The sequence below is a fragment of the Mobula hypostoma genome, chromosome 9 (genome assembly GCF_963921235.1).
Source record: "Mobula hypostoma chromosome 9, sMobHyp1.1, whole genome shotgun sequence".
Lineage (NCBI taxonomy): Eukaryota > Metazoa > Chordata > Chondrichthyes > Myliobatiformes > Myliobatidae > Mobula > Mobula hypostoma.
Window position 1 is genome coordinate 14,282,565 of NC_086105.1, and position 26,744 is coordinate 14,309,308.

The 26,744-nt window shown below is 40.8% G+C and overlaps 1 protein-coding gene and 1 long non-coding RNA gene across 6 annotated transcripts in view; one reads left to right on the top strand and one right to left on the bottom strand.

Moving 5' to 3' along the window:
* Positions 1–26,744, top strand: part of LOC134351515 (uncharacterized) — a 46,977-nt gene that overhangs the window by 4,697 nt on the left and 15,536 nt on the right. The gene's annotated exons all lie outside the window — the stretch shown is intronic.
* myf6 (myogenic factor 6) lies at positions 154–11,024 on the bottom strand. 5 transcript variants are annotated; one of them, XM_063057761.1, is made up of 6 exons: positions 10,904–11,024; positions 9,273–9,871; positions 9,075–9,171; positions 8,677–8,788; positions 6,883–7,038; positions 154–3,938 (listed from the first exon to the last, which is right to left on the bottom strand). In XM_063057761.1, exons 2-6 carry the CDS (start codon positions 9,795–9,797, stop codon positions 3,788–3,790), a joined length of 1,041 nt encoding a protein of 346 aa, XP_062913831.1. In that variant the 5' UTR covers positions 9,798–9,871; positions 10,904–11,024; the 3' UTR covers positions 154–3,787. The 5 variants fall into 5 exon arrangements, with proteins under 5 accessions (XP_062913831.1, XP_062913830.1, XP_062913834.1 ...); XM_063057760.1 differs by lacking the exon at positions 10,904–11,024 and having other exon boundaries at positions 9,273–9,951; XM_063057764.1 differs by lacking the exon at positions 10,904–11,024 and having other exon boundaries at positions 3,827–3,938; positions 6,866–7,038; positions 9,273–9,951.

The window sequence follows — 26,744 nt, forward strand, 5'->3', positions numbered from 1 at the left end:
AGGTACAGTAGCCTGAAGACAGAGATTCAATGACCCAGAAACAGCTTCGCCACCCACCCCATCAAATTTCTGAATGAACACTGACTCATTATTATTCTTTTTTGCACCATTTATTTATTTTGTAATTTATAGTATTTTTATGTCTTTGCTGCCACAAAACAACACGTTTTGCATTATTTAAAACAGTGATAATAAACCTGAAAATGAGTTTGTACCTTCTCCCCGTGACCGCATGGGCTTCCCCCAAATGCTCCGGTTTCCAACCACAGTCCAGAGATACACCGCTTGGTAGGTTAGTTGGTCATTGTAAATTGTCCCGTGATTAGGAGGGGGTTAAATTAGGAGATTGCCGGGCGGTGCGACTTGGAGGGCCGGAAGGATCTATTCCGAGCGGTATCTCAATAAATGAATGCAGTAAATAAATCTGCATTTTTTTTTCATGTCTAATATCATCTTGCTGACTGCCCTGTCCATTTCTAATTTTCAAGTTTTTGATAATGTTGAAAGGATCCCCTCGGGTACACTACCATATGCGAACCGCCCTCTGGAAAAACACACGTAATTCCCTGCCTTCTCCCACGAAATCAATTTGAATTTCTTTCATCAATTGTCCTGGTATTTTCAAGTTTCAGTGTTGCATGATAAAACACCTCATGTATGTTAAGTTATAATGTTGGAACCACTTATTCAAACTTTTGTATTTGTTATCTACCCTGGCTTAAAAAGGACGTTATGTTCATCATTACTTTTCTGGGTTATACTTGCCAGTCCAGTATTATGTCCTTCTACGTTTGATATCTACAAGTCTAGGAGTCTGAACCAGAGATTGGAGGTTGGAGGCCCAATGTTTGCGAGTTGGAGAGTCCTAGGCCAAGGATTGGGGGCTCCGAATAACTCCGTCCAGGGTGTGTGAGGGGTGGAAGAGTGCGAAAGCGTCTTCTTGTACTGTTTTGTTCCGATGTTGCTGATTGTGTTCTGTCTTGGGTTGTGCTGAACAACGTGGGCATGTTATGTTGGCACTGGAATGTGGGGCAACAACGTGGGCACGTTATGTTGGCACTGGAACGTGGGGCAACAATGTGGGTATATGTTGGCACTGGAATGTGGGGCAACAATGTGGGCATGTTATGTTGGCGCCAGAATGTGGGGCAACAATCTGGGCGTGTTATGTTGGCACCAGAATGTGGGGCAACAATGTGGGCATGTTATGTTGGCACTGGAACGTGTGGCAACACTTGCGGACTGCCTCCAGCACATCCTTGAGTGTGTTGGTTGTTAACACAAAGAACACATTTCACTGAAAGTTTCGATATACACGTGATAAATGATTCAATATCAGAATCAGAATCCAAATCTGAACCCGAGTATTTTGGATCCCCCCCGCCCCACCAAGAGTAACAAATCAAATGATGATATATGGATGGCATTTCTGATTTACCCATATACCAAATCTCTACTGCCAAGACAGTATTGGATCAGATCTGTAGAAGGAAAAGGTATATGACTGTCTGAATTTAGTAACACTACATATAATTGTCACAGCGCCCTTGAATAAATGTCAAGGTTTCTAATTCGACTCTACCAAGCCAGCAGCATAAAATAGAATGGACACACTCAGTTCAAGATGGTGAAATGTAAACGAACTGTTTTCTGATTTAATCTAGAGAAGCGTTTTGTTTCTAATCAGTCAGTGAAGTAGCTGTATGTAACGCAGGAAGGAGTGCGTTAATTTTGCTGAAACTTGCCGCGGAGAACATCTGGATTTAATAATTTTCTTACTCTTCAATTCCACTAGTGCACAACTATTTTGCCACCCATTTCAATTGTAATAATTTAAAATCTGAAATCTATATTTCAAATCCAACAACAGTTTAACTCAGTCCCCACCTGTACTGATGTGTCTGATTGGTAAAAGTTTCTTTCAAATGAATTGGTCATATTGGCCTCTGAAGGCCGGAAGTTCGGTGTGACTGGAGGTAATTGAAAGGTTCAAAGGTTAACTACTCCCCTGGAACACCAGGAATGTTAGGACCGCTGTTTCGCGACGCAAACTTGAACCAAAGGCGGAATCCGAGGACAGCACCCATATCCAATCCAGCTCTGGTTTAATACATACAAGAACCGGGAAATGTGGTGGATTAATCTTGTGATAATTGCTCGTTGTTCACCTGATTTTGGCGCACGGTTGAGACAAAATATCTTGCGAGAAAATTGCAAATCTCACATATTTGTAATTTCAATCGTATCATTTCGATTAATAAATTATAGTGAAAATTGTTTACTTACTTCAACCACAATATGCAAGCTCGTTATTTTATAGTAACACTGATTTATATTTTTTTAAACTTTTTTTTACCGCAAATATTGTTGTGCTGTTGGTCAGCAGCACGTTCTCTACTTTTAACAGGGTCCGGGATTATTGTCATGTGAATTCTGGAGCGTTTAATCACCGACTTGTTCAGGCAGCGCATTCTTACAGTTATCGTGAGATGAGTTACTTATCATTCTTTTTAGGAAAATATTTATTCGTGGATTAAAGCTACTTTTTCAGTACTTAAGTATTCAAAAGACGATAATCCTTGTCAAAGAGAGAGGCAAGGTTGAAGGGAATTAGGACTTGTCGGATTGTGTTTCAATATTTTGACCAAGCGTATTCAGGACACTTCAGAATGATACTGGCGATTGGCTTGCTATCCAGATCAATCCGGATGGATCTGTCATTGGGAGATTGAGCTCTTTAAATTTAATATCAGATACGCCAAAAAAATCAATATTAATGCATAAACTTGCATGGAGAAGTGAGAAAAAAGTTTCAGCCTGCCAAAAAATTTGTGAAATTAGAATCAAACATCCTCCAAGAGAACCACAGCGTTATCGTGGTTTGGAGGCTTGCGTGTCTCAATGACCCGGCCGGAGAACTATGCTGGCTGGAGTCTGAACTTTATACTTTGGCTCTTGGTAGGGTCACCCATGCCAAACAGGTCAAAGGGTAGAGGCTAGACTAAAAATGGTCCACCGGTCCTCCAGGTTTGAGGGTTCAGCTCAGGGCTAACAATCCTGACTGGTGCAACAAAACTGTTACGGAAACAACAATGAAGAATCCTTCTACCTCTGAGTTTGACGGTATTCCCGAGTCTCCACCCGGAACTTTCATGACTGACAGTGGTGAAAACCGAGCTCCTGACATGATGAAGGAAGCCCCTAACACAGCCAGAAATGGAGGACCTTTATTGCTGCCTTAAACGTCAGCGGTGCAATGGGCAGTGGGTAGAGTCCATCAAACTTTTCAGAAGGAAATTTGACACAGTTTCTTCGAGGAGGAAATTTCTTGGCCATGGGAAAATAAAAACAGAGAAGTGGGAATAATAACACTGTTCGTTTCAAAGACTTATCGGCATGGTTGGCCAAATGATCTCCTCCTAGCAAACTTTATGGTTGTGGTTGGTAATCTCTGCTGTTTCTTCTATCCAATAACGAAACCATAATCAGATGGAAATTTATGTGACGGACAGCCATTTGGCTACCTGTAACAATGCTTTCAGAAAGGAGCTGTGCTGTGCAGTCGCATTTTCTGATCTTGCTCCATAGTCTTGCAAGAATTCATTGGGCAACACAAGGACACTTTAGACAGTAGCCATACAGAAAGAGAAAAAAAATCAGCAATCACTAAGCAAGTCAGGCAATACATACAGAAAGGGGTCCACACGCATAAAATGCTGGAAGTCAGGCAGCATCTATGGAGGGGAAAAACAATTTATGTTTTGGGCCAAGAAATTTCATCAGTCCCTTACTTTCCAGTCCTAATGAAGGATTTCAGCCCAAAACATTGACTGTTTATCCCCCTTCCATAGTTGCTGCCTGACCTACTGAGTTCCTCCAACATTCTTTGTTTGTTGCTCTGGATTTCCAGTATCCGCAGATTTTTTTTTGTGTTCATTCTGTGGAAAGAGATGCAGAACTAGCATTGACTCATTTTCACTTCCTACACATGCTGCCCCACCAAGTGAGTGTTTCCAGCATTTTCTGTTTCACATCCAGAGCACTTGCAATGTGTTCTCCTATTACTTTTGCTTAGCACCGCAGTGGCTGCCTTTGCAGTCTCTGCTGCAGAATAATGCTGTTCCCCATGACTCTGTGCCAACACCTTCATAGATGCACAGCTAAATGCCATCCTGCTGATGACCATTCCATTGCTGTCATAATATGCTGGTTATCAGGTCCACACTTGGATGCGAGCCGATTATCCCCAAACCAGGTGTGAACATGAGGTCCAAACATACCCCTGTCTTTTGTGGAAGACATCTCATTCCTCCATTTCGTATCTCAGGATGTCAGCAAGTGGGTTGACTAATTGCATAATAGAATGTTTTTAAATCAACAGAAGAAAAAATAGTAAAAATAATAACAAACCGATTCTGTTTCCATTATGTTTCTAGGCAGTGAGTCCCATACTTCGATCATTTTCTGGGTGATAAGAATTCTTCTCATCTTCACTTTAAGCCTTTTATTGATTAGATTAGGCATATCTGATCCAATGTATATAGTTCTCTAATAATTTTCTGCAACTCATTGTGTCTTTCCTCAGCTTTACTTGTTCTAATGAAAACAATCCCAATTTAGCTGACCTTTCCTTGTTAAAATGATCAAATTCCAGGAAGAAAAATCTTATGTGTATTCCGTCTATTTGCATCACATCTCTGTAATATGGTGACAATGACTGTGCACATGATTGTAGTCTTCTAGACCATCTAATCCTGTGTTTTATGTTGTAACTGAAATGCCGATCCAGTTTGTGTCAGAACTGAATAAATGTGATGAAAGATCCCACCAAGACAATAACATAGTTTTACTCTGTCTACAGATGCTGCTTGGCCCATTAGATATTTGAAACACTCTATTTTACTTCAGGTTTTAAGCAACTGCAATACTTCACATCCCACCATTTCAGAACGGTTGTTTGATTCTCTCTTTTTGTCCCTATTCATTGCCTTCTTCATACATTTTCTTCAGAAAGATAAGTTACAATATTTTTAAAAATCACCAATCTCTCTTACAGTAGCTGCACTCCAACTCTCTTGGTCTCCCTACTCCCTCTTTGCACTTCTTCAGACCCTGGAATTAAAACATGTTTGATATTTAGCTTTTCTTCGTTCCACTGAAAGGCTATCAATCTGTAACATTATTTCTTACTCGACAGATACTATCCAGCTTGCTGATGAGAAATTGAGAAACAGAATTAGGAGTAAGCCATTCAGTGTGATCTGCATGCTGCACTTATTTTAGTGAAATCATGGTGGAGCTTTCATCTCAGTGCCAATCTCCTGCTCTGAAGGAGATTGCACTAAATTCCTAGTCCATTAAATGCACTAGATCACACTGAACTAAATTCCCCAAAACATTTATCAAACTTTGTCTTCGGTATACTTAGCAACTGGACCCTCTACATTCTCCTTGGGGAGTGAATTCCTACACTGTACTGAATGTTTAGCTCCCTGTGATCCTTGATTCTAGACATAGCAGCCATGGGAAAAATCATTTCCACATCTGCCCTGCGCAAACTTGTAAGAATTTAATACAATTCAATGAGACCATCTTTCATTCCTCTAAGCTCAGAGATAAATATGCCGGTCTGCTTAATGTTTCATCCTACATTAAACTTTTTATTCCAAGATCTGAGAGCTCTGCTGCAATCACTCCATCACAAATGGTCTTCCTTAGATAGGGAGACCAGAACTAAACACAATATTTCAACTGCAGTCTTGTCAAAGTTTCTTATCATTTAAGAAAGAAGTCTCCACTCATCTGCTCAAATTTTCTCGACTGACTATTTTCACCTTTTTAACTCTTTGCTGTACCTGCATGTCAGTTTTCAGTAATTGATATACAAGAATATTCAGTTGCTCCAATAGCTTGGAAACTCATGATTGAAAAATGCTTTGTGTTTACTACCAAAGTGAATTACTACATATTTTTCCACATTATATCTCATCTTTCATTTTCTTGCTCTATCACTTAACTCCTCTACTTCCCTGCTTGAAGCCTCTGGGTTCCCCCTCCACAGCCCACACTGTCACCCATTTAGTATTAGCAATAAACTTGGATATATAGTGCTGGACTCCCAGCACCATTTTCTGTTCTCCAATTGTCAAGGTCTCCCAACACAAAAGTGAAATTAATTTCTATTGTTTTCTACTCATCACTGAATCCCAAATTCATGCCAATATATTACCCCAATACTACTAATTTTAATTATCTCTTGAGCAGTACCTTAAAGGAGGCTTTTTTTCAACCATATCAGCTGGCTCCCTCTTAACTGTTCTTATTATAACCTCAAAAATATCCAACAGATTGCTCCAAAGCATTTCTTCGGTTTTAAAATCTGAGTTAGTACATTCAATTCTATTATTATTTACGAAGAAATCTGTTACCTCCTGAGATATTGATTCCAGGCAATTTTCCTGTTGCTGACTTCAAAGTGCAAAATTCAAAGTTCAGGTTAACAGGCCTAATATTTTGTCCTTTCTTAACTAGTGGGATTATATTCACCTTCCTCCAAACTGTGGGAACACTTCAAAAATCCATGGATAATGATAGCCACTTTTGTTACTTCAGTCAATGTCCTACAATCCCATCCCAAGGAATTATCTCTTTTCATTCCCATCAATTTGTCTGAAACTAATTTTTAACTAATGCTATTTTTGGAACTCTATATTCACACCAGAACTGTAATTCTGCACTATATCCAGAATTTTCCATTTATACTTTAGTGTTCAACTGCTCACCACTAGCCTTTCCTTCATATAAATAATGAAACATTTTTTGAATCAAGGTGCCAGATTTCTTTGTGGAAAAAATGGGAAGCCACCTGACTTCACTTGTCACCTTCTCGCTTGTACTCCTTCTCCATGCATCCATCTTTTTTTATTTTGGCTTCTTCCCCATCCCTTTCCAGTTCCGACGAATGGACTCGGCCGAAACGTCCATTCTTTATTCCTTTCCATAGATGCTGCCCGACCTGCGGAGTTCCTCCTGCGGTTTCTGTTGGGGTGGATGTAAAAATGTTTCGACTATTGGGAAAACAGGGAGCACAGTTACAAGATTACATGATGGCAATTTACATGAGATCTTCTCCTCATAGAGGTCGATGAATCCCTGGAATTCTTTGCCCCAGGACATTATGGAAGCCAGATCATTGTGGATCATTTAAAGTAGAAGTAGATAAAATTACCGAAAATTCAGGGATTTGATCACTATGGAGACGGTCACATGAGGCTTGGAGCTAATCAGCTATGATTTTATTGAAAGGTGGGGTGGGCGTGACGAGCCGATTGGCTGTTCCTACGTTCTCATGCTCTTCTGAAGACTGCATTTCACCTGGTTCTAGCGCAAAGGGGAACAGCATCAAGTTGCCTTTTTTCAGAGTGCATAAAATGCACACCTACTGTGGTTTCAAACCTGAACTGCTTAAGGTATCTCTCGCCCCTTATATCAAATGCAGTTCTTTCTTTATTGTTTAGTATTTAAAAATACAGTGCTTCCAAATGATGGCCGGCTTTGCCCACGAGTTCCATAACGATTGTTGCTGTGATTCAAGCCGGAAAAGAGAAAGAGACCATCCTAATGTAAACCTACCCTGCTGGGATCGGAACTGCTGCATTGCAATAGTTACTGAAATGGAAACGGCAGGGAGCTGTAGAGAAGTTGTGTAACTAATTCAAAGCTCCGGGGGTTAAAATTTACTTTGATTCCAGTTGTGTTTCAAACTAGAAATAATCGAATTTAGAAATATCGACACAATACAGCAAATCTGATTACACATTATAAAATAACACTGGCCGTCAATTGCCTTGGAATAAACTTCTCCAAGTGAATTTGCCCGTTTGGATGCGCACTCCTTTCTGGATTTAATCGCTCTCAGCCACCCGTGCATCAGAAATTCCTAGCTGTCACCATCCGTTGTCACTGAACAGAAATTCAGTAAACTATGAAACAGCTGCAGTTTTGAGAAAGTGGACTAAACACAGCCTCTTTCCTGCAGCAGTAAATTCGGCGATATGGTGGCTAAAATGCTGGATATTTGAATTTATGCAAGCATATTCATTGTGACTGGATTACCTCTAGTCTTACCTCTGAAATAACTCTTAACAACATTCTTGGCCATTAACCTTTGGAAGTCAATAGTCGGGGCGACTATTCAAGACTTCGTCGACTGATTATATATTTACTGGGCTGCTAGTTCTGCTCTTCCCGGGGAACAACGAACAACGTGACCAGACACGGCGCCCAGATATTTTGAAAACATCAAATAAAGGATTTTATTCCTTTTCTGTTAACAATGTAAGTTCAATACACATCGCTTAAAACGAACATATCTTATAAAATTATGAAACGTCACTGGATATAAGCACGCGGATTTTTTTTTTTACAAACCTATTTACAAGGTATTATAACCCTCAAATCGTTGCTTTAGTGTTAATCTTGGTCGATTACTTCGTTTTTGGCCTTTTCCTGCTACTAATGGGAATGATTGATTTTTTTCTAAAATCGACATTTTCAAACAATATTACATTATCTCGTCTTGGTACAACACAGCAAAACGTTATAGGGCAAGCAAGTGCAGTTTAACAAACCATCACTATTTCATTCTAGTTCGAAGTGATCACTTGTAATGATTACTTTGCATTCAAGTCGTGGTTGTATAGTGTAGTCGATTCGTCCGTTGAAATACTGTCTACTATGGAGGTCAGGTAACGAAGGCTGCTGGTTCCTGATGATTCCGAGTTATTTCCTGATTAAAAGAAAACAGTCGTCACGGAAGAAATTAGTGCCGGTTGTCAGAAGAGAGCTCGGGCGGTTCCAATACCTCCCGCGCACAAAGTTCGCGAACCACCCGGAAAACTCAAACTGTGCCTCCAGATCAAGATTCAAACATCGTTGAAGCTCGATTCGGTTTTTTGTCAACTTGTTATGGTCAATGAAATATTTATCGATAATGAATTATTTACACTGGCAAATGTTGTGGCGAGTAACTGCAGCCCCATTGACAGACGGATTACTCGGCGACGGATACTTACCTTCTTTGTGGAGTTTAGTCAGGATGTTGGAATGATCAGACAGGTTTCCCCATCCAGAAGGACAGGTGTTTGTTCCCCACCGGCCGTCAGTGTCCACCTGAAATGAAAGCGGGAGATGTTAGACAACGAAGCGCCGAATGAGCTGGGGTGCCAGAATGTGACCGGTGACCGGTGACCGGCACGTTTCTGACCGCCTACCTGTGAACGGGAGCCGATGCAAGCGTTGGTCGACTCCACGTTTTCCCGAAGCTTATCTTGCTGGTCAAGACTTTGCAACAGATCCTGCAGTTTCTCGATGTAGTGAATGGCGCTGCGGAGAATCTCCACTTTGGGAAGCCTTTGATTAGGGTTTGGCACCGTCCTGCGCTTTAACGCCTCGAAAGCCTCGTTGATTTTCTTGAGCCTCCTCCTCTCTCTGAGAGTCGCCGCCTTCCTTCTGTCAGTGGTGGCTGATTTCCTCTTGCAGGCTTTACATGCCCAGATCAAGCACTGTCCGGGACAGTGAGACTTCAGGCTCGGCGGTGCATACACGTGCTCCTCGCCGCCGCTGTCACAGCTAGGTTCGGGTTGGCCAGCATCTCCGACGGGAGACAGACCGTCCTCGCTTCCCGGATACAGGGGGGATACGGCAGTTCCATCCAAGTGTGTGAAAACCATGCTCTCACCAACCAGATATCGCTGATCGTGACAGAAAAAGGGATTGGTTTCAAACAGCTCCATCATTATCGATCCCGCGTCCTTATGATTGTATTGGTCTATGAATGTGTTTGAGAAATAGAGAGAGAGAGTGAGTGTGTCTGTGAGAGAGAGAGAGAGAGAGAGAGGGAGAGAGAGAGAGAGAGAGGATCAAAAGCTATTGAAGGGTTTGGATGGCATTTAAACAGTTGGATGACAAGTTCCTATGCTATATATACATACATACATATATATAGAAGCAGGTGTAATTCTATCCAACTATTAGCTGTCGCATTGCATCAAACTCTCAAGACCTGTCTTGCCGAGCTGTCTAAGTACTGTCATTATTACAGCGATTCTATTTTAGAAACCCAGCATGCTCAGGACTGGAGAAACTCGCTTAGTTACTTTCGTGATAACTTCCGGGGAGCTCCTCGGCGTGCAAAGTTTCCTCTGAATGCTTAGTTCTGGATAAAATCCGTTATATTCTGTTTATTTTTATCATGTTGATTTATGAATATTTGGAACAAACCAAACATAGATTAAAGCTTTTAGTTGATTCTCTGGAAATATACAACCCATTTGAGTTCTATTTCAACGTTTAAGAGAAATTTGGATAGGTACATGGATGTTAGGGGTATGGAGGGCTATGGTCCCGGTGCATGTCGATGGGAGTAGGCAGTTGAAATGGTTCAGCACAGACTAGACGGGCCGAATGGCCTATTTTTGCGCTGTACTGTTTTATAACTGTACAATTCCACCAGTACTTTTTAACGTTAAGCCCGTCATATACAGTGAGTTACTCCCTAACAGGACGATGCCAGAACCAGGTACCCAAGTCATAAATAGTGAAATCACCATTTCATTTATCACCGGTCGATAATTATATGATTCTTACGTGACGCACATTTCAGATAACATTATTTATTCCCCTTTAGCTATTATAATACAACTGTTAAAATGTTTTGCTTGTAATTTGAACAAATCTACCGTAAAAATGTTGTTCTCTTCACGTTTTCTTTTTAATGATGCGGACTTGGAAGTGTAATATGTGGTCATCCCGTTCTTTTGAACACTATGCCACGACGAATGCATAAAACTACAATTTACACATCGAGGTGTCTCGGGACACTTAAGTATTTTATTGGTCCTACCTTAGAAAGAAATAACAATTTGTTTGGTTGAGGCAAAATGTAGGAAATTAGATTTGGATGAGCTTCAATATTTAGGGTGTCTTAGGAACACACTTCTTACTGGCACAGGTGTTGGAAACCCACTGTCAAGTTTTCTCGGATAACAGTCGTGACTGGGAAAAAACACACCCAGCGGTTCCGGAGAGATTTCATTGGGCATTACTGGGGGCGGCTCATCACTGATTGGACAGTTAGCAATCTGTTGCTGAGTGCTAAGTGTTCTGTCCTAACATTGCACTGTGTATTAATTGGGTAAATCGTATATAAAAATCTTATAGTACTCTGCTAATGCTCTTTTCTTTTTAATGCAACAAACTGAAGCTGTGTAACCAATATCCGTACTTCAAACTTTATTTTAGTTTTTTGTTCTTCATAATTGTTGAATGATGTTTTTTCAAAACACCACAGCAAATTCCTAATACATGTAATCTACATGACAAACAAAGCTGATCCTAAAAAAAAATCGAAACAAACCGTAATTCTGAAGTTTTAAAATATTAATTCTTAAAAGATTTTCGGTTGGTCATTTATTTGGAATGCGAGGAATATTCAATTTCAATGCTCTGTTTCTTCACTGTGATATAGTTTCAGAGAATAGATACTGCAGTGTGTACACATGCATGTCTACTTTTGTTTAACACGACTCAGGTGGCAGTTGGGACAACGCAGAACTTCCAGTGGTCCATGGAGAAGGGTTATCACTTGTCCGCAAGCTGATTAAAGACAAGCTACAAGTCTCGCCATAATCGCGATCATCAGTAATCTCATAAAAGTTACGCAAATGTTCAGAGAAAACTGTGGAAATGATTGAAAAGAAGGATTACAGGGACAAATGACTTTCGTTTTTACATAGGCTGAAGGAGTTAGGGTTGTTTTCCGGAGAATGGAACAGGTTGCGAGGGGAGTTTGACAAAGGTATGCAGGGTATAGTCACAGCTCATAAATTGAAACTGTTCCTCTTGATGGAAGGCCAAGGATCATGGGACGAAGTACAAGAACCAAAAGAGAGCTGAGGAAAAGACAACTCTGATACAGCCTACGATTAGGGTCTGAGTTAGTCTGCCAGGGTAGCTGTGGAGGTACAACTGTAGCATTTAAAAGGAAGCTTGATGAATATCTGAACGAAAATACATTGTAAGGCTTTAGGGTGATTGAGTGGAATGAGATTGATTGTTTTTGTATACTCTCAGTATGGACACAATGGGCGAAATAACTTCTTTTGTGCAGTTCGTTTCTTTCGCTGTGTCCCGTTTTGTATGACACGGACGATCACGGTCTTTCCAGGACCATGATTGTCCTTAGCAAATTTTTCTACAGAAGTGGTTTGCCGTTGCTTTATTCTAGGCAGTGTCTTTACAAGACGGGAGACTCCAGCCATTATCAATACTCTTCAGAGATGGTCTGCCTGGTGTCAGTGGTCGCATAACCAGGACTTGTGATATGCACCAGCTGCTCACACAACCATTCAGCACCTGCTCCCATGGCTTCACGTGACACTGATCAGGGGACGAAGCAGGTGCTACACCTTGCCCAAGGCTAGCGGAGGGAAGAAGAATCTTATACCTTCTTTGGTCGAGACGTATCTCCACCCCGCCACCCATTTTGTGCTGTAATTCAGAGTGAAGCAGAAATCGAGCGAGGTAAGTATTATTTTTTAATGTTTATGATACATTACTTCATACAAACTAATTTCAGAAAAAATACAGAAAAATATAATAAAACAGAAAAGCTGCAATGATAACACGAGGGAATCTGCAGATGCTGGAATTTCAAGCAACACACATAAAAGTTGCTGGTGAACGCAGCAGGCCAGGCAGCATCTCTAGGAAGAGGTACAGTCGACGTTTTGGGTTCCCGACGAAGGGTCTCGGCCCGAAATGTCGACCGTACCTCTTCCTAAAGATGCTGCCTGGCCTGCTGCGTTCACCAGCAACTTTTACGTGTGTAAGCTGCAATGATAGCTGTTTTGAATTGCACATTCAGATCAATAAAAGTCATTATGGCATTATCGATTATCGATAATTATCGATTATCGATTATCATTATCGATAAGCTTATGAATGCCATAATGACTTTTTTAAATCTGAATTTATTATGAAGGAATTACTTTCTTACTATTTGTGAATTAGTCATAGTTCAATATGAATCCAGATGTTATTACAATTTTGACATAATATTTGGTTTGATTTTGTAGAAAATTTATTCATTTTAAAAGAATGATTAAAGTTTTTAGTTACCAATGAAACTTTAATAAAGAAGCAGTTGAAACATGTTGATATTAGTGTGGAGATATCTGGATGTATGTAGATAACAGTTTATCCAATAATCACTGCAGGCAATGATACATTCCTGAAATATGAAAGCAATACGACAGATTACACTACTCCTTCAGGAACATAAGAAATAGGACCAGAAGTCCACTTGACTCTTTGACTCTGCTTCTCTACTCAATAAATCATTGGCTGATCTGATATTGGCCTCATCTCCGCTTTCCTGATGGTTCCCCAGAAACTCTGAAATCCCTTTAGCTCAAAAAATCCCAGCATGCATATATTTGGAGATGTGGAATACATGCCCCTTCTGGGTCGAGAATTCTGAAAACTATAATGATCTGAGAGAACATTGGAGAAACAAGATTCCTCTTCGTCTCCGTAAATGAAGAACGCCTAATGCAAAAAAAAAAATGCCCCTTGTCTTTGAATCCCCTAGGAGGGAAACCATTCAATCAAAGTTCTCAGAATCCAGCACATTTCAATAAAATCAAGCCTCCTTCTTATAAACTTCAATGAGTAAATACCAAACTGCTTCAGTTTTTCCTCATTAGCATAGCTTTTCATTCTAGAAATCAATCCAATGAACCTTTTCTGAACTATCTCTGTTATTTGCTAAAACTATCAGACCTTAAATAAAGAGACCAAAATGCAGTTGTAATCTCACCAACACCTAGCACAGTCGTAGCGAGGTATAGGATGTAAAACAAATAAAAGGACTGACTGCTACTGAAGAGTATGATATAGAAGTTCCAAAGTTATATAGAGTCTATAGTCAGTTTAAGAACCTTAACGAATGTCACCCAACAACAGAATAGCTAGATTGTCAACTCATTGTTAAAGAAAGCATTATGAAACCTTACACCACCAGAGAAGACAAGAACTCCGGTGTCCCACATTAACCATAATCTTACCAACTACCTTTAAGCAAATGTGGAATCAGCATTTGAAGATTAGCAATTAAATTTTGTTCTATTTCTTCCCATTTCTTCATATGACTTAATTCATTCACCCTGGTACCATTCTATCATTCTTTGTCTTGCCTCTCCTTCTCAATTTGACATACGGGCCCTCAGTAGGTGATGAACAGTTTGCAAGTCAGAAATGCAGCCGTGAACCAAGTTCCCACATGGCAGAAGATGCCTGCAGAACCACAGTAGTGAGCAAATCTTTCCCGCTGGTTTCCCAAATACTCATTAACATATATACTGGCTGAACGTAGATAGGTCAGTATTCATAAGCTGGAAAGAACTTGTAGTGGCTAACTTCTCTCTACAATCAGCATAGAGGGAGGGTCACAGCCTGAAATGTTGATCATTTGTCTCCACTGATGCTGCTTGACCCAGTGTGTTTTTTATTCCATATTCCAATGTCTACAGTCACTTATGTCTTTCATTTTATATACAGTATTGTTGTCTGTAGCATCTTGGTTTGCCTAAATTGGTTCCCATGGTTGCTACACCAAACATATGATTGTTCTTTAGAAGTAAGTTATTAAATACGAAATGTTTTCGTCATGTTGGATCTTTTTGACTCCATCAAGGTTTTATGGATTTTGTTTTTCAAACAAACCAAGACCGCTTCTTAGAGACTAAGTACGGGACGGGGGTTGGGGGTTGACGCGCTATCCATCCAATAACTAAGTTCCAAAGTCGAAGAATACTTTCGATCTTCAATTGTAACCAGCAAATCAAACAATCTTGAAATGATAAAAAAACTAATGAAACTAAAACTAGCGAAGTAACGAAATGAATGTTCTTACCAAATTTAAACGTACTTAAGTTAATCGTTCTTAAACGTATTCAAGAATATTCAAGTGTATTTAGTGAATTCATGCAATTATAAGTGATCAACAAAGATGATGTCACCCCCGGCCGACTCTCTAGCTTTTCCCAAACTAGACTGACTAAAGACGACGCACATATATGTAACTGAACATTTTGCTTCTACCAGGTGACAACTACCCATAATAAATGTGCAACGCGACGTACAATGCAGATAGGAAATGGTTACGTGACTCCTACAGATTTAGAGCTGGTTATAAAAAACTTGGAGAAAATATTGCCATCACATTGGCATATAAATTAATTTTGGTTGGCAACACAAGTTGGGTGAAAGCAAATCAGCTGTTTTATTTCAGAGGCTGCCCCATTTCCATTTCTGTTGTCATTGTAATAGTGTTACACAGCATGGAAACAGGTTCTTGCACCATCTCATCCATGTTGACTAAAATGCCTACTTGGGCTAGTCTCGTTTTGCCTGTGTTCGGCTGATAACCAAACCCTTCCTATACTGTCCAGTTACTGTATCTGTCTCTACTCTGGCAGTTCATTCCGTGTACTCATCACCCGCTGTGTGGAAAAATTTGCCATTCAGGTGCCATTTACGTTTTTCCTCTCTCCTTTTAAACTTATGCCCTCCTGTTTCAGACTTCTCCAGCCAAGGAAAAAGCCATGACCATTCATCTTATTCATCTTCTACAGACCTCCACCTAGTCACCCACCCCGGCTCCTTCATTCCAGGGATAATAGTCCCAGCCTATCCACATTCTCCCTATAGCTCAAGTGCTTTAGTCCCAACAACATCCCTGTGTATCTTTTCTGCACCCTCTCTAGCTCAATCACATCCTTCCTGTAGTATAGTGACCAGAACTGCACATCAGTGAAGATAGAAATGCCTTATGTCTTAACTCCACCTAGCCCGGCAGTGAAAGGGGGAGGTTTGGAAATAGGGCTAGGAACCCCATTTCATAAAATCCTAGTGCTACAGAAATGACAACAGAACCTCTAAAGGCCTCATCACCGAGGGAGGAAAGATCTTCACCTAGAAAACGCATGGATGGACTACACCGGGACTTGAACGGCAGAGGACTCTGACGAGCTGTTATTGATGGCTTATGCCCCAGCAGGGGTGATGGGCTTAAGAAGAATGCTATCTTCCTTCTTCAGCGCCCTGTGCACTATGACGCCACATTCAGTGTCACAATGGTGGGGCATTGGGAGCAAGAGTGGACCCAAATGCAAGACACACCTTGTGAGGTTAATTAAATTTAGTTTATTGTTCGATACCAGGAGAACAAGGCAGGAGCAGGAATAGCGACCTGGACAAGGACTCAGGACTACGACTAGGCTGGGACTAGGGGTCTGGGCTTGGACTCGGAATCGGCTCCCAGAACTAGAGGCGACATGAAGAGGCTACGGTATGGACTCCGAGCCAGAGACTGGGCAAGGACCCAGTACCTGGGTCTTGCTTCGGGCTCGGACCCCAGAACCAGGCATGGACATGACATGGGCTAGGGAGAGGAGGAACATGGAAAAAACAGAGCCTCGGTCTCGGGAGAGCAGGTACATGGAACCTTGGACACATACACAGAACAGAGAGCCGGGACCCCTCCTTGGGTACAGGACATAGGGTCGGGACTCATGACCCCCCCCCGCGGGGCAATGGCAAGACGGCCTGACTTACCCCATGGAGGTGAGGACAAGAGAAGACAAGACATGACCCCCTGTGGGGCAACGGCAAGATGGCCTGACTTACCCCACGGAGGCGAGGACAAGACAAGACAAGACATGACCCCCTGCGGGGCAATGGCAAGACGGCCTGACTTACCCCATGGAGGCGAGGACAATACAAGACCAACACGAAAGAACTCCAGACAGTACCTATCTAGCTCCAGTGATAGAACTAGACCGAGGTGCTGGTGAAGGCTGTAGACGAGGGCTAGAGGTGAGAGGGACAGAGAAGGGATTCAGACAGTGGGGTAGGACAGGAATCACAGACCGCCAGGGCCAGGACTTGACTCGGAACTTGGATGCCGCCAGGGTCAGGACTTGACTCAGTAAGTGGATGCCGCCAGGACCGGGACTTGACTCGGAACTTGGATGCCGTCAGGGATGGGACTTGACTCGGTACTTGGATGCTGCCAGGGACGGGATTTGACTCAGTACGTGGATGCCGCTAGGGCTGGGACTTGACTCGGTACGTGGATGCTGCCAGGGCCGGGACTTGACTCAGTACTTGGATGCCGCCAGGGCCGGGACTTGACTTGGTATGTGGATGCTGCCAGGTAGTGGCAAGCTCTCAACTGGGCCCGGGAACAGTAGACAGTGGTTCTTGATTCCCTCCAGCGCATTAACTAACGGCCCTACCTTGGTGAGGAAACTTTGCAGGCTCGCTTTGGCGGGGTAACTTGACAGGGTTGCTTCGGTGAGGAAAGGCGAATTACCGGCACTCGCTTCGGGCGGAGACTAGGCTTGCTCCGGCCAGATGACATTGGCACACTGTACCTTGGTGACATTGCAAACGCTCTCGCGCCGAACAGCTGAAAGCCAGAGACTATAAACTACTGGTTCAGCTGAGAGTAAATTGCCTTCAATCACCAAGGCCGAGGGACATGGGAAAACAGGGAACCAAAGGGAAACAGGGAGTCAATGGTCCGGATCATAACATAAACAAAGTAAATTTAATGGGAACCCCGATCCAGACCATGACATTCAGGGAACTGTGTACTTGTGCCCTTAGGTCCCACCATTCTACAACACTCTTCAGGACCCTGCCATTCATTGTGTATGTCCCGCCTTGGTTCAGCTTACCAAAATGCAATACTTTGCACTTATCTGAGTTAAATTCCATTTGCTATTGCATTGCTCATAACCAGTTGACGCAGATCCTGTTGTAACCCTAGATAGCCTTTTTCACTGCCCACTAACTGTTGTGTCACCCACAAGCTTACTAATCCCATCACCTACATTCTCCTCCAAAATATTGATCTTTATGACAAACAATAGGGACAAGCACCATCCCTACAGCACATCACCGGTCGCAGGCTTCCAATCTGAAAAACAGCCCTCCATTCCCACCCGCTAACTCTGATTACCAAGCCAATTTTATATCAGTTTGACTAGCTAACCCAGGATCCCATGTGACCTATGGTGTATGATTTTGTTAATGACTTTGCTTAGGTCAGGGGTTCCTAACCAAGGGTCCATGGACCCCTCGCTTAATGGTATTGGTACATGGAATAAAATAGATTGGAAACCCCTGGCTTAAGTCCATATAGACTACATCCATCACTCTAACCTTGAATTTCCTTTGTTTCCGGATATGCAGTTGTACATCAATATAAAAAAACAAAAATCTTAATTTTATTGAAGTTACATCAAGCTGTTGAAATCTATTATTGAAACCTGAAGCAATTCCTCCAATGGGAGCATCTTTCATGTCTCATCCCCCCTGCCCCACCTCCCCCACTTCACTTCTTACTTTTCTAACTCCTGTTTATTGCTTGCATTTAATACCATTTAGACAGCCAGTTAAGCAGAGCCTTGGTTTCACCGCTGGTGTAAAATGATATCAGATCTATTTCACTATTCTTGGGAGAGGATATGGGCAAAGCAGAGGACACTCAAATTTCAAATCATTGAAATTTAGAGAAAACAAATACGTTCCCTGCATGGAGAAAAGACATTGATGAATATTCTTGGGTAATATAAGATTAAAATGTGTAGGGAATTCTAAACATATGCAGAAAATATTACAAATAAAGAAACAACACACACAAGACTCTGGAGGAACTCAGCAGGTCAGGCAGCACCTATGGAAATGAGCAAACAGTGGATATTTCGGGCCGAGACACTTCATTAGGAGAGAAAAGATGAGAAGTCAGATAAGAAAGTGGGGAAAAGGGAAGAAGAAATACAAGTAATAGGTGAAACCAGGAGATGAGGAGTGGTGAAGTAAAGAGCTGGGAAGTTGATTGGTGAAAGAGATAAAGGGCTGGAGAAAGGGGAATCTGATAGGAGAGGACAGAAGGCCATGGAGGAATGAAAAGGGCGAGAAGCACCAGAGAGAGGTGATGGGTAGGTAAGGGGATAAAGAGAGAGAGGGAAATGGTGAAAGAGAGGTGGGGGTCGATGCAGATTCTGTTGTAACCCTAGATAGCCTTTTTCACTGCCCACTAACTGTTTGTCACCCACAAGCTTACTAATCCTGCTCCTCCAACCTGAGCGTGGCCTCGTCATGGCAGTTTCAAGAAACTGGTTGATAGCAGGTGAGCAAAAGGACAAGGGAAAATAACTTGGAGTAAAATAATTAAGATGGTAATCATTTGCACAACGAATCATTTAACGGGCAGGTCACTTTGTCTGTTTCAACAAATAATCGGCTGGAAGAACTCAGGAGGTCGAGCAGTGCCTGTGGGAGGAAAGGAATTGTCCATGTTTCCACCAAACACTGCATCAGGGCAATTTATACTTTACATATTGATTTCAAATGGATAATAAACTATTAAAAGGATTTTCAACCAAGCAATGTTGGATATGTTTCCTTTTTTCTGGTGATGCTAACAGTATTGCAGTTGTTCATTATTTTTAGGCTGAACAGAGAAGTACAGTTCATGCACAAGCAAGAGTTAGCATAAGCTTGCCCTCGGTAGAAGTTGAACTGCCTGTGTATAGGATGTGGTAGAAAATGTAGGGGATTATTTTGTTCTTTAGGAATTCATTTAACCATAAATAATCTTATTTCAGGAAAACCCCTCATATAACTTTGCAACTGAACTGAATATTGCTTTCTGGAAATTATTTTATTAAGTGTTACTCCAAGGAAGGAAGCTGTTTTCCTCCTAACTGATGCATTTTCAGGAATTGGACTAGAGATTCAAAAAGTAATCTGTGTGAAAAATAGACCAAATGCATCAGGAAACTTCTTCCCAATTCCTTCAGGTGTGCCTTGACTCTCATTTAAGTTTCTTGAGCTGTTCGGAAAGCATTCAGGATTATTCCATTCTATTGTTTAAGGAAGGGAAGAATAGTTATATTTCTTTTACTATAGTACTATTAATTACATATAATTAAATCAAAGAAAATCAGTTTAGGAATTCTGGAGGAAGTGTAGTTCTCCAGAGTAGTTAAACTTACATGTAAAACAGAGCAAGTGTTCCCAATCAATCCTAGTCCACAACTGTATTATTATGAATATTACATACAATGATGTAAAAAATGTAGTTTCAAACCACACTTGGTTTTCTATGTAAATGCTCTAACTATGAGTTCAGTTACTGTTCTCCAGAGATAATGAGATCCTAAGCATTTCTCTATTCACTCTCCTGTGGTGTACCTATTTTAGAGGTAACTAATCATTGGAGCTCTCACGATACAATTTTAGTCATAGCAAATTCCCCATAAATATTATATTCATTGAGATTTGAGTTGTAGTAAAATATTGTTTTGGAAAACTTTTTTCAACACTTTCCAGTGTTTGAATGTATTCTTTAACAGCTTTGGTGACCGAGTTTTAACAATGATTATTTGTGTAAACTAGTTGTCCCCAAAAGTCAATTCCAGTCTTACCATGTTGCTCGAAGTTTAGGGAAGTTATTCAGGATACTACACCCACACACTCAAATCGCCATATCATCGAAACAATTTACAATTCCCATCTACATGTAGCATTAAAAAACAATACAAATGGCAAAAATGGACATATGCAACTCCCATGAATGCAACGTTTTTTATAGATCTTTTTCTCACAGTTAACTGCCCTCGGGGGGCTTTGACTTTAGCAAGTAAGCTACCCTTATCTTTGGAATACTTTGAGCCCTATAATCATGCGCAAGAGGCAGTGCTAGAAACTAGCTACTTGAATTTGGATTTAGGGTGAAGAAGCATTTCATTTAGCGGGAAGGGCCAAAACGCACCAAAGCTCTGAGCTCAGCTACTGTGCTTTTTAAATCTCTGGTGGCCGACACCAACTGTGTAGCCACTTACATGCAGCAATTGTTCTTCAGTCAATAGGGCTATTGTTGCTAAACGATCAGCTGTTCAAGTGAGATGTTCTGCTAAATTCAAAATGAGAACTATGAAGTAATGGAATCCAAAACGCTATTGACATGATGAAACCTTGCAAAATTCTGAGTTCATTGTGAAAATGACTGTAAGAAAATAATTTCTTTTCTGATTTTATACCTTTCAATACCTGTTGTAAGTCAAAAACTTTGGTTTCTGTGTGGTGCAAAATAAAATAAATAGCAAAGTATTTAAGCAACAGATAAGATGTTGGAGGGACATACACGGACCAGGCTGCATCGAATTAAGGGGAGAGAATGGGCAATCCAGATGAATGGACATGGCCCCAAAGTGTTTTCACTGTCCATTACTCTCCATGCTTTGCTGTCTCTGAGGCTGTTTGGTGAGGTTTTGAGCGAAGCATGAGGCCTTGAAGCCAAGAAGCCTGGAGAAGCTGCGTGAGCACATGATCGACTCTATTTCTTGCCGATTAAAGCATCAAGGAAGATTTGAATCACAGAGTCAAGAGCAGAAGGTGAGCAGGTGTTCAGCGCTGTCTACCAGGCTCTTCCTCGCAGCTGTCGGAGGAAGGTGGCCGTGGGTGGCAGTTTCTCTCTTCCTCTTGCTTGTTGTTCCCAGAGGAAGGTCCCTGTGTTCGAATGGTCTCTATTTCCCTTGATGCTGCCAGAGTCCTGAGTCTTGGGCAAGGTTTAATCAACACATTCTGTGGATTGGACTCTGTAGTTCATGTTATGGTGCGCTGCTGGTTACTCCTTTACTTGGTGCTACTTTGTGCGATTTTTATCGGGGTGGCCTGCTGATAATGAACAACACAGCACTAGATTGATCCGAACTGAAACTGCCTGGACTCTTTCAATGACTTTGTGGGTTGGAGTTTGATATTCTCTGTTTTTCTCTTGTTTTATTTTGTCTTTGTGCGATTTGTTATTTTTTGCGCACTGGGTGGCATTGTGGGGGTGATGTTTGGTATTTTTCTTTGAGTGGGTTCCATGGCGTTCTTTGTTTCATGGCTGCCTGTGAATAACGAATTCCATGGTTGAATCGTCAACTCAGGCCTAAGAGGCCAGCGTCGGGCATTTTCATGCCTTTCAAGGCACCGAACAAAGGATTGTGTGGCGCGCCACTCCTCACACAGACATAGAGCAATTGTGGTTAAGTGCCTTGCTCAAGGACACAACACGCTGCCTCAGCTAAGGCAGGAACTGGCGACCTTCAGATCACTAGACAAACACCTTAACCACTTGGCCACGTGCCCACAGGGTTGAATACTGCATACATACTCTGATAATAAATGTACTTTGAACCTTTGGATCTTTAGATGCTGCCTGACCCGCTGAGTTTATACAGCATCCTGCGTGTTGCTCCAGATTCCGGCATCTGCAGTCTCTTCGTTCTATAGCGAAGTATTTAGTGCTTTGCACTCAGACAAAAGTTTGTTTTTCAGGCACATGACAAGGGAGTGACAGAAGCAACTCCTACCAGATACCATGGCTGCAACACAGGACTTCACTGGAATTTTCAGTGCAATAAAATTACTCACATTTCACACCATTTATTTGTGCATTTATAGCTGACATGTCATTGTAATGATGTAAGGACTGTATTCTATTTCAGTTCTCAATGTTGAGACACAAGTAAGAAATAAAAACATTAATAGAAGACTTATAGGTGGATGGGTATAGAAGGGTCTGAATGGACATGATGGGCCAGAATGCCTGTTCCTGTGCTTTATGTCTCTAGAACTAAATGAATTGATATGAATCTAATTTTACAGTATTCTTTTAAAGTTTGTAGAATTTGTTATTTAAGAGTTTCAGTTATTAGTTTAAAACACAATTTCAAATATTTCTAAGAAATATTTACTAACATATCTTATGTTTTATTACTTGAACTATTTAAATGTGTTTGATAACGTACTGCTGACTATTTTATTCAATTTTAGTTCTTTTGTGGTTTAGAAGTTCCTATGACTTCCAAAAGGCTGGTCCTGGACTTATTTTCTGGCATAATTTACACATTACTATTTAACTATTTATGGTTTTATTACTATTTAATTATTTATGGTGCAACTGTAACGAAAACCAATTTCCCCCGGGATCAATAAAGTATGACTATGACCAATTGTTAAATTTACGGTATCTATTTCCTCATATATTGTGACACACTAACACTTACTAAGATTCTTTTCTTAATATTGGGATAAATATTTCCTGGAAATGTGCTAATAATGATAGTAAATTGCTCACAATTAGATCACTATACTGATATGCTTCTAAGCTAGATTCAGGCAAAACAATTAATATTGAATTGAACAAGCTAGACAGAACAAAGCCTGAATGAATTTCAAGGCCATTTCCTCATGCTTAAGTGTTAATTATAACAGGGAAAACTTAAGAAGTAAACATGTTAGAGAAAAAAATACAGAAATACATTGTAACTGAAAAAAAATGCTCTGATGTGTGCTTTGTAACAGAGATCTTTCAATAAGTGCGCAGCTTATTGTATGAATAACTCTGACCTAAACTGAAGCAAATAACAAAGCAATTACCCTGAAATTTTACTGATAAACCATTTCAAGCATAAGTAATTGTGACAATTGCTTAATTCTGATGTCATAAAACATACGATTTCTCTCACCCCATTATATTCCTATTTCATTGATCAAAACTAGCTATAGTTTGACTAGAGCTAAGACTGCAGCTTATATTATGTGTAAATTTTTACATGTTAACAACTAACACTAAAGTAATGTTTGTAAATACAAAGTATATTTAAATAGTAAATAGTTATTTGCTTTATTCAGATTTAGATTCAAATTGAGCGTATAATGAATACTAATCTAGGACCTGAAGCATTAAACAGCTTGACAGGATAAAATGTGACAGACCTGTATGAGGGTGTGGAATTTCGAGGGTTATGACACTTCCTCAGTTTTACAGTGCAATAAGTTCCATTAAGTTCTGCCTGAAGTGGTGGAAGACTTATAATTTGCCTGCTTTAGTAATAGTTTAGGCTTTATGATGACTTTATTTTAGGATAACAATATATATCCATTATTCCACAAATGCCACTTTATGTACTGATCTAAAGTATGTGGGTATCACACAGTAGATCTATGAATGAGGAATGCTACCGCATTGTTGAAGGTGAATTATTAAACAGCATCTGAGATTCCAATTAAAATAAAACAGTTGCTTTGGAATGATCCTTTTGGAAAGCACATTAACAATAATTTTCCACACCACTTGCTTCATTTAGAAGTTTGCATTAGGACCTTGTTTTGGGGTTTGCTGTCAGCAGAAGGGGAAGAACAGGTGTTTTAATCCCCAGATTCCAGCCTTTTTGCTTAACGTGTTAAATGATGAAGTAGGTAAATTAGAAGGCAGTGCACCTCAGGAGATGTAGCCCTTCATTCAGACACTTTTTATTACCTTCAATGATCTCTACAGGGCTTTGCATCAGTACTTGGCAGAAGATATGCTTAACTTTGATTTCAAAAAAAAACCCTCTCTGTTTTCTTTTCTGATTAATGCTGATACTAAATTCTTCCACCACTACCTCAACATAATTTTCATGATTCTGAGACTTGAGGATATTTTTCCCCTTGTGGCAAAGTCGGGTGTTTCACCTAATATCAGGTAGATTGTGCATTACTTTCAAATGGATTCCTTCAGTTACAAATCTGTACAACCACAAGTTAAGCTATCTGGCCAGGTGAATCTGAATGCTGGACGCATGTCAGAATGGATAGTGTTCTATTGAAAGGCAGAGTACAAGGTTTATGGCAGAATTCCCAGCAGTGTGGAGGAGCAGAGGGATCTTGGGGTCCACATACACAGATCCTTCGAAGTTGCTGTGCAAGTTGATAGGTTAGTTAAGGAGACATATGGTGTGTTGGACTTCATTAGTTAGGGGATTGAATACAAGAGCCACAAGCTAAGATTGCAGCTTTATCAAACTCTAGTTAGACCACACATGGAATTTATGTAATAAACCAAACAAGAGCAAGGATATGTTGCTGAGACTTTAAAAGACATTGGTGAGGCCTCACCTTAAGTATTGTGAACAGTTTTGGGACATATGGTGTGTTGGACTTCATTAGTTAGGGGATTGAATACAAGAGCCACAAGCTAAGATTGCAGCTTTATCAAACTCTAGTTAGACCACACATGGAATTTATGTAATAAACCAAACAAGAGCAAGGATATGTTGCTGAGACTTTAAAAGACATTGGTGAGGCCTCACCTTAAGTATTGTGAACAGTTTTGGGCCACTCATCTGAGAAAAGATGTGCTGGCATTAGAGAGACTCCAGAGGAGGTTCACAAGGATGATTCCAGAAATGAAAGTGTTATCATGCGAGGAACATTTGATGGTTCTGGGTCTGTACTTGCTGGAATTCAGAAGGATGGGGGGCATCTCATCGAAACCTTTTGAATGTTAGAAGGCCTAGACAGAGTAGATGTGGAATGGATGTTTCCCATGGTGGGGGAGTCTAGGACGAGAGGACACAGCCTCAGGATAGAGGGGCGCCCTTTCAAAACAGAGATGTGGAGAAATTTCTTTAGCCAAAGGGTGGTGAATTTGTGGAATTTGTTACCACGTGCAGCTGTGGGGGCCAGGTTGTTGGGTGTATTTAAGGCAGAGATTGATAGGTTCTTGATTGGACATGGCATCAAAGGTTACGGGTAGAAGGCCGGGAACTGGGGTTGAGGAGGAAGAAGAAAAGGATCAGCCATGATTGAATGGTAGAGCAGACTTGATGGGCCAAATGGCCTAATTCTGCTCCTATGTCTTATGGTCTTATGGAATATTGTGTTTATTACTGGTCACTGCATAATAAGAGGGACATGGAAGCTTTAGAGAGGGTGGAGAAGAGATTTACCTGAATACTGCTTAGATTAGCGAGCATGTCTTATGAGTGAACTATGGATGTTTGCAATCTCATTGCATCTCTTTGCAATGAAGGAGGATGACAGGTGATTTTATAGAGGCGTATAAATGATAAGAGGCATAGAAAGAGCAGACAGTCAGCATCTTTTTCCTACAGCGGCAATGGCTAATACGACAGGGCATAACTTTAAGGTGATTAGAGGAAAGCATAGGGGGGAGTCAGAGGTAGGTGTTTAACTCAGAGTGGTAAGTGTGTGGAACACACTGCCTGCATGGTGGTAGAGGCAGATACATTAGGGACATTTAAGAGAGATAGGCACATGGATGAAAGAAAAATTAAGGGCTATGCGGGACGGAAGGTTAGATTGATCTTGGAGTAGGCTAAAATATGAGGGCCAAAGGGCCTGTGTTCTCCTGCACTGATCTATGTTCTATGTGAGTGACTGAGGTTACTGGTTCTGCCATTGTTTACCTCTCTCTTGTTGAAAATGGATGCATATCTATCTTCTTTAGAGAAAATGCATGGATTATAGCTTGCTTTCTTCTATCCAACTTAGCACACAAAAGGGTCACCATAAATCATGAAGTGTGAGGAAGAGCACAAAGTTGTGATCTTTGACTATTTAAATGTAGTCAACACAAATTACTTAATATACCATTAATATTGCCCTTGAACTTCTCCATAATTTACAGCCCTGCCTGCATAATCATCCAACGTATCATTTTCACAAGTGATTTCCTGTGTAAGCAATTCTTGTGACAGGTGAACACAAGCTATTTAATCTGCTAATTATTTGAGAATTCTAATCGTATATTATAGAGATAGGAGAATGTG

Bases quoted from the DNA above. Each gene is read 5' to 3' on its own strand.
- myf6 (XM_063057761.1), bottom strand. From the start codon at position 9,797: ATGATGGAGCTGTTTGAAACCAATCCCTTTTTCTGTCACGATCAGCGA. The intron at 9,172-9,272 runs GTAGGCGGTCAG...CTTTCATTTCAG, and splicing joins GCATCGGCTCCCGTTCACAG to GTGGACACTGACGGCCGGTG. The intron at 8,789-9,074 runs GTAAGTATCCGT...TCTTTTAATCAG, and splicing joins GACTAAACTCCACAAAGAAG to GAAATAACTCGGAATCATCA.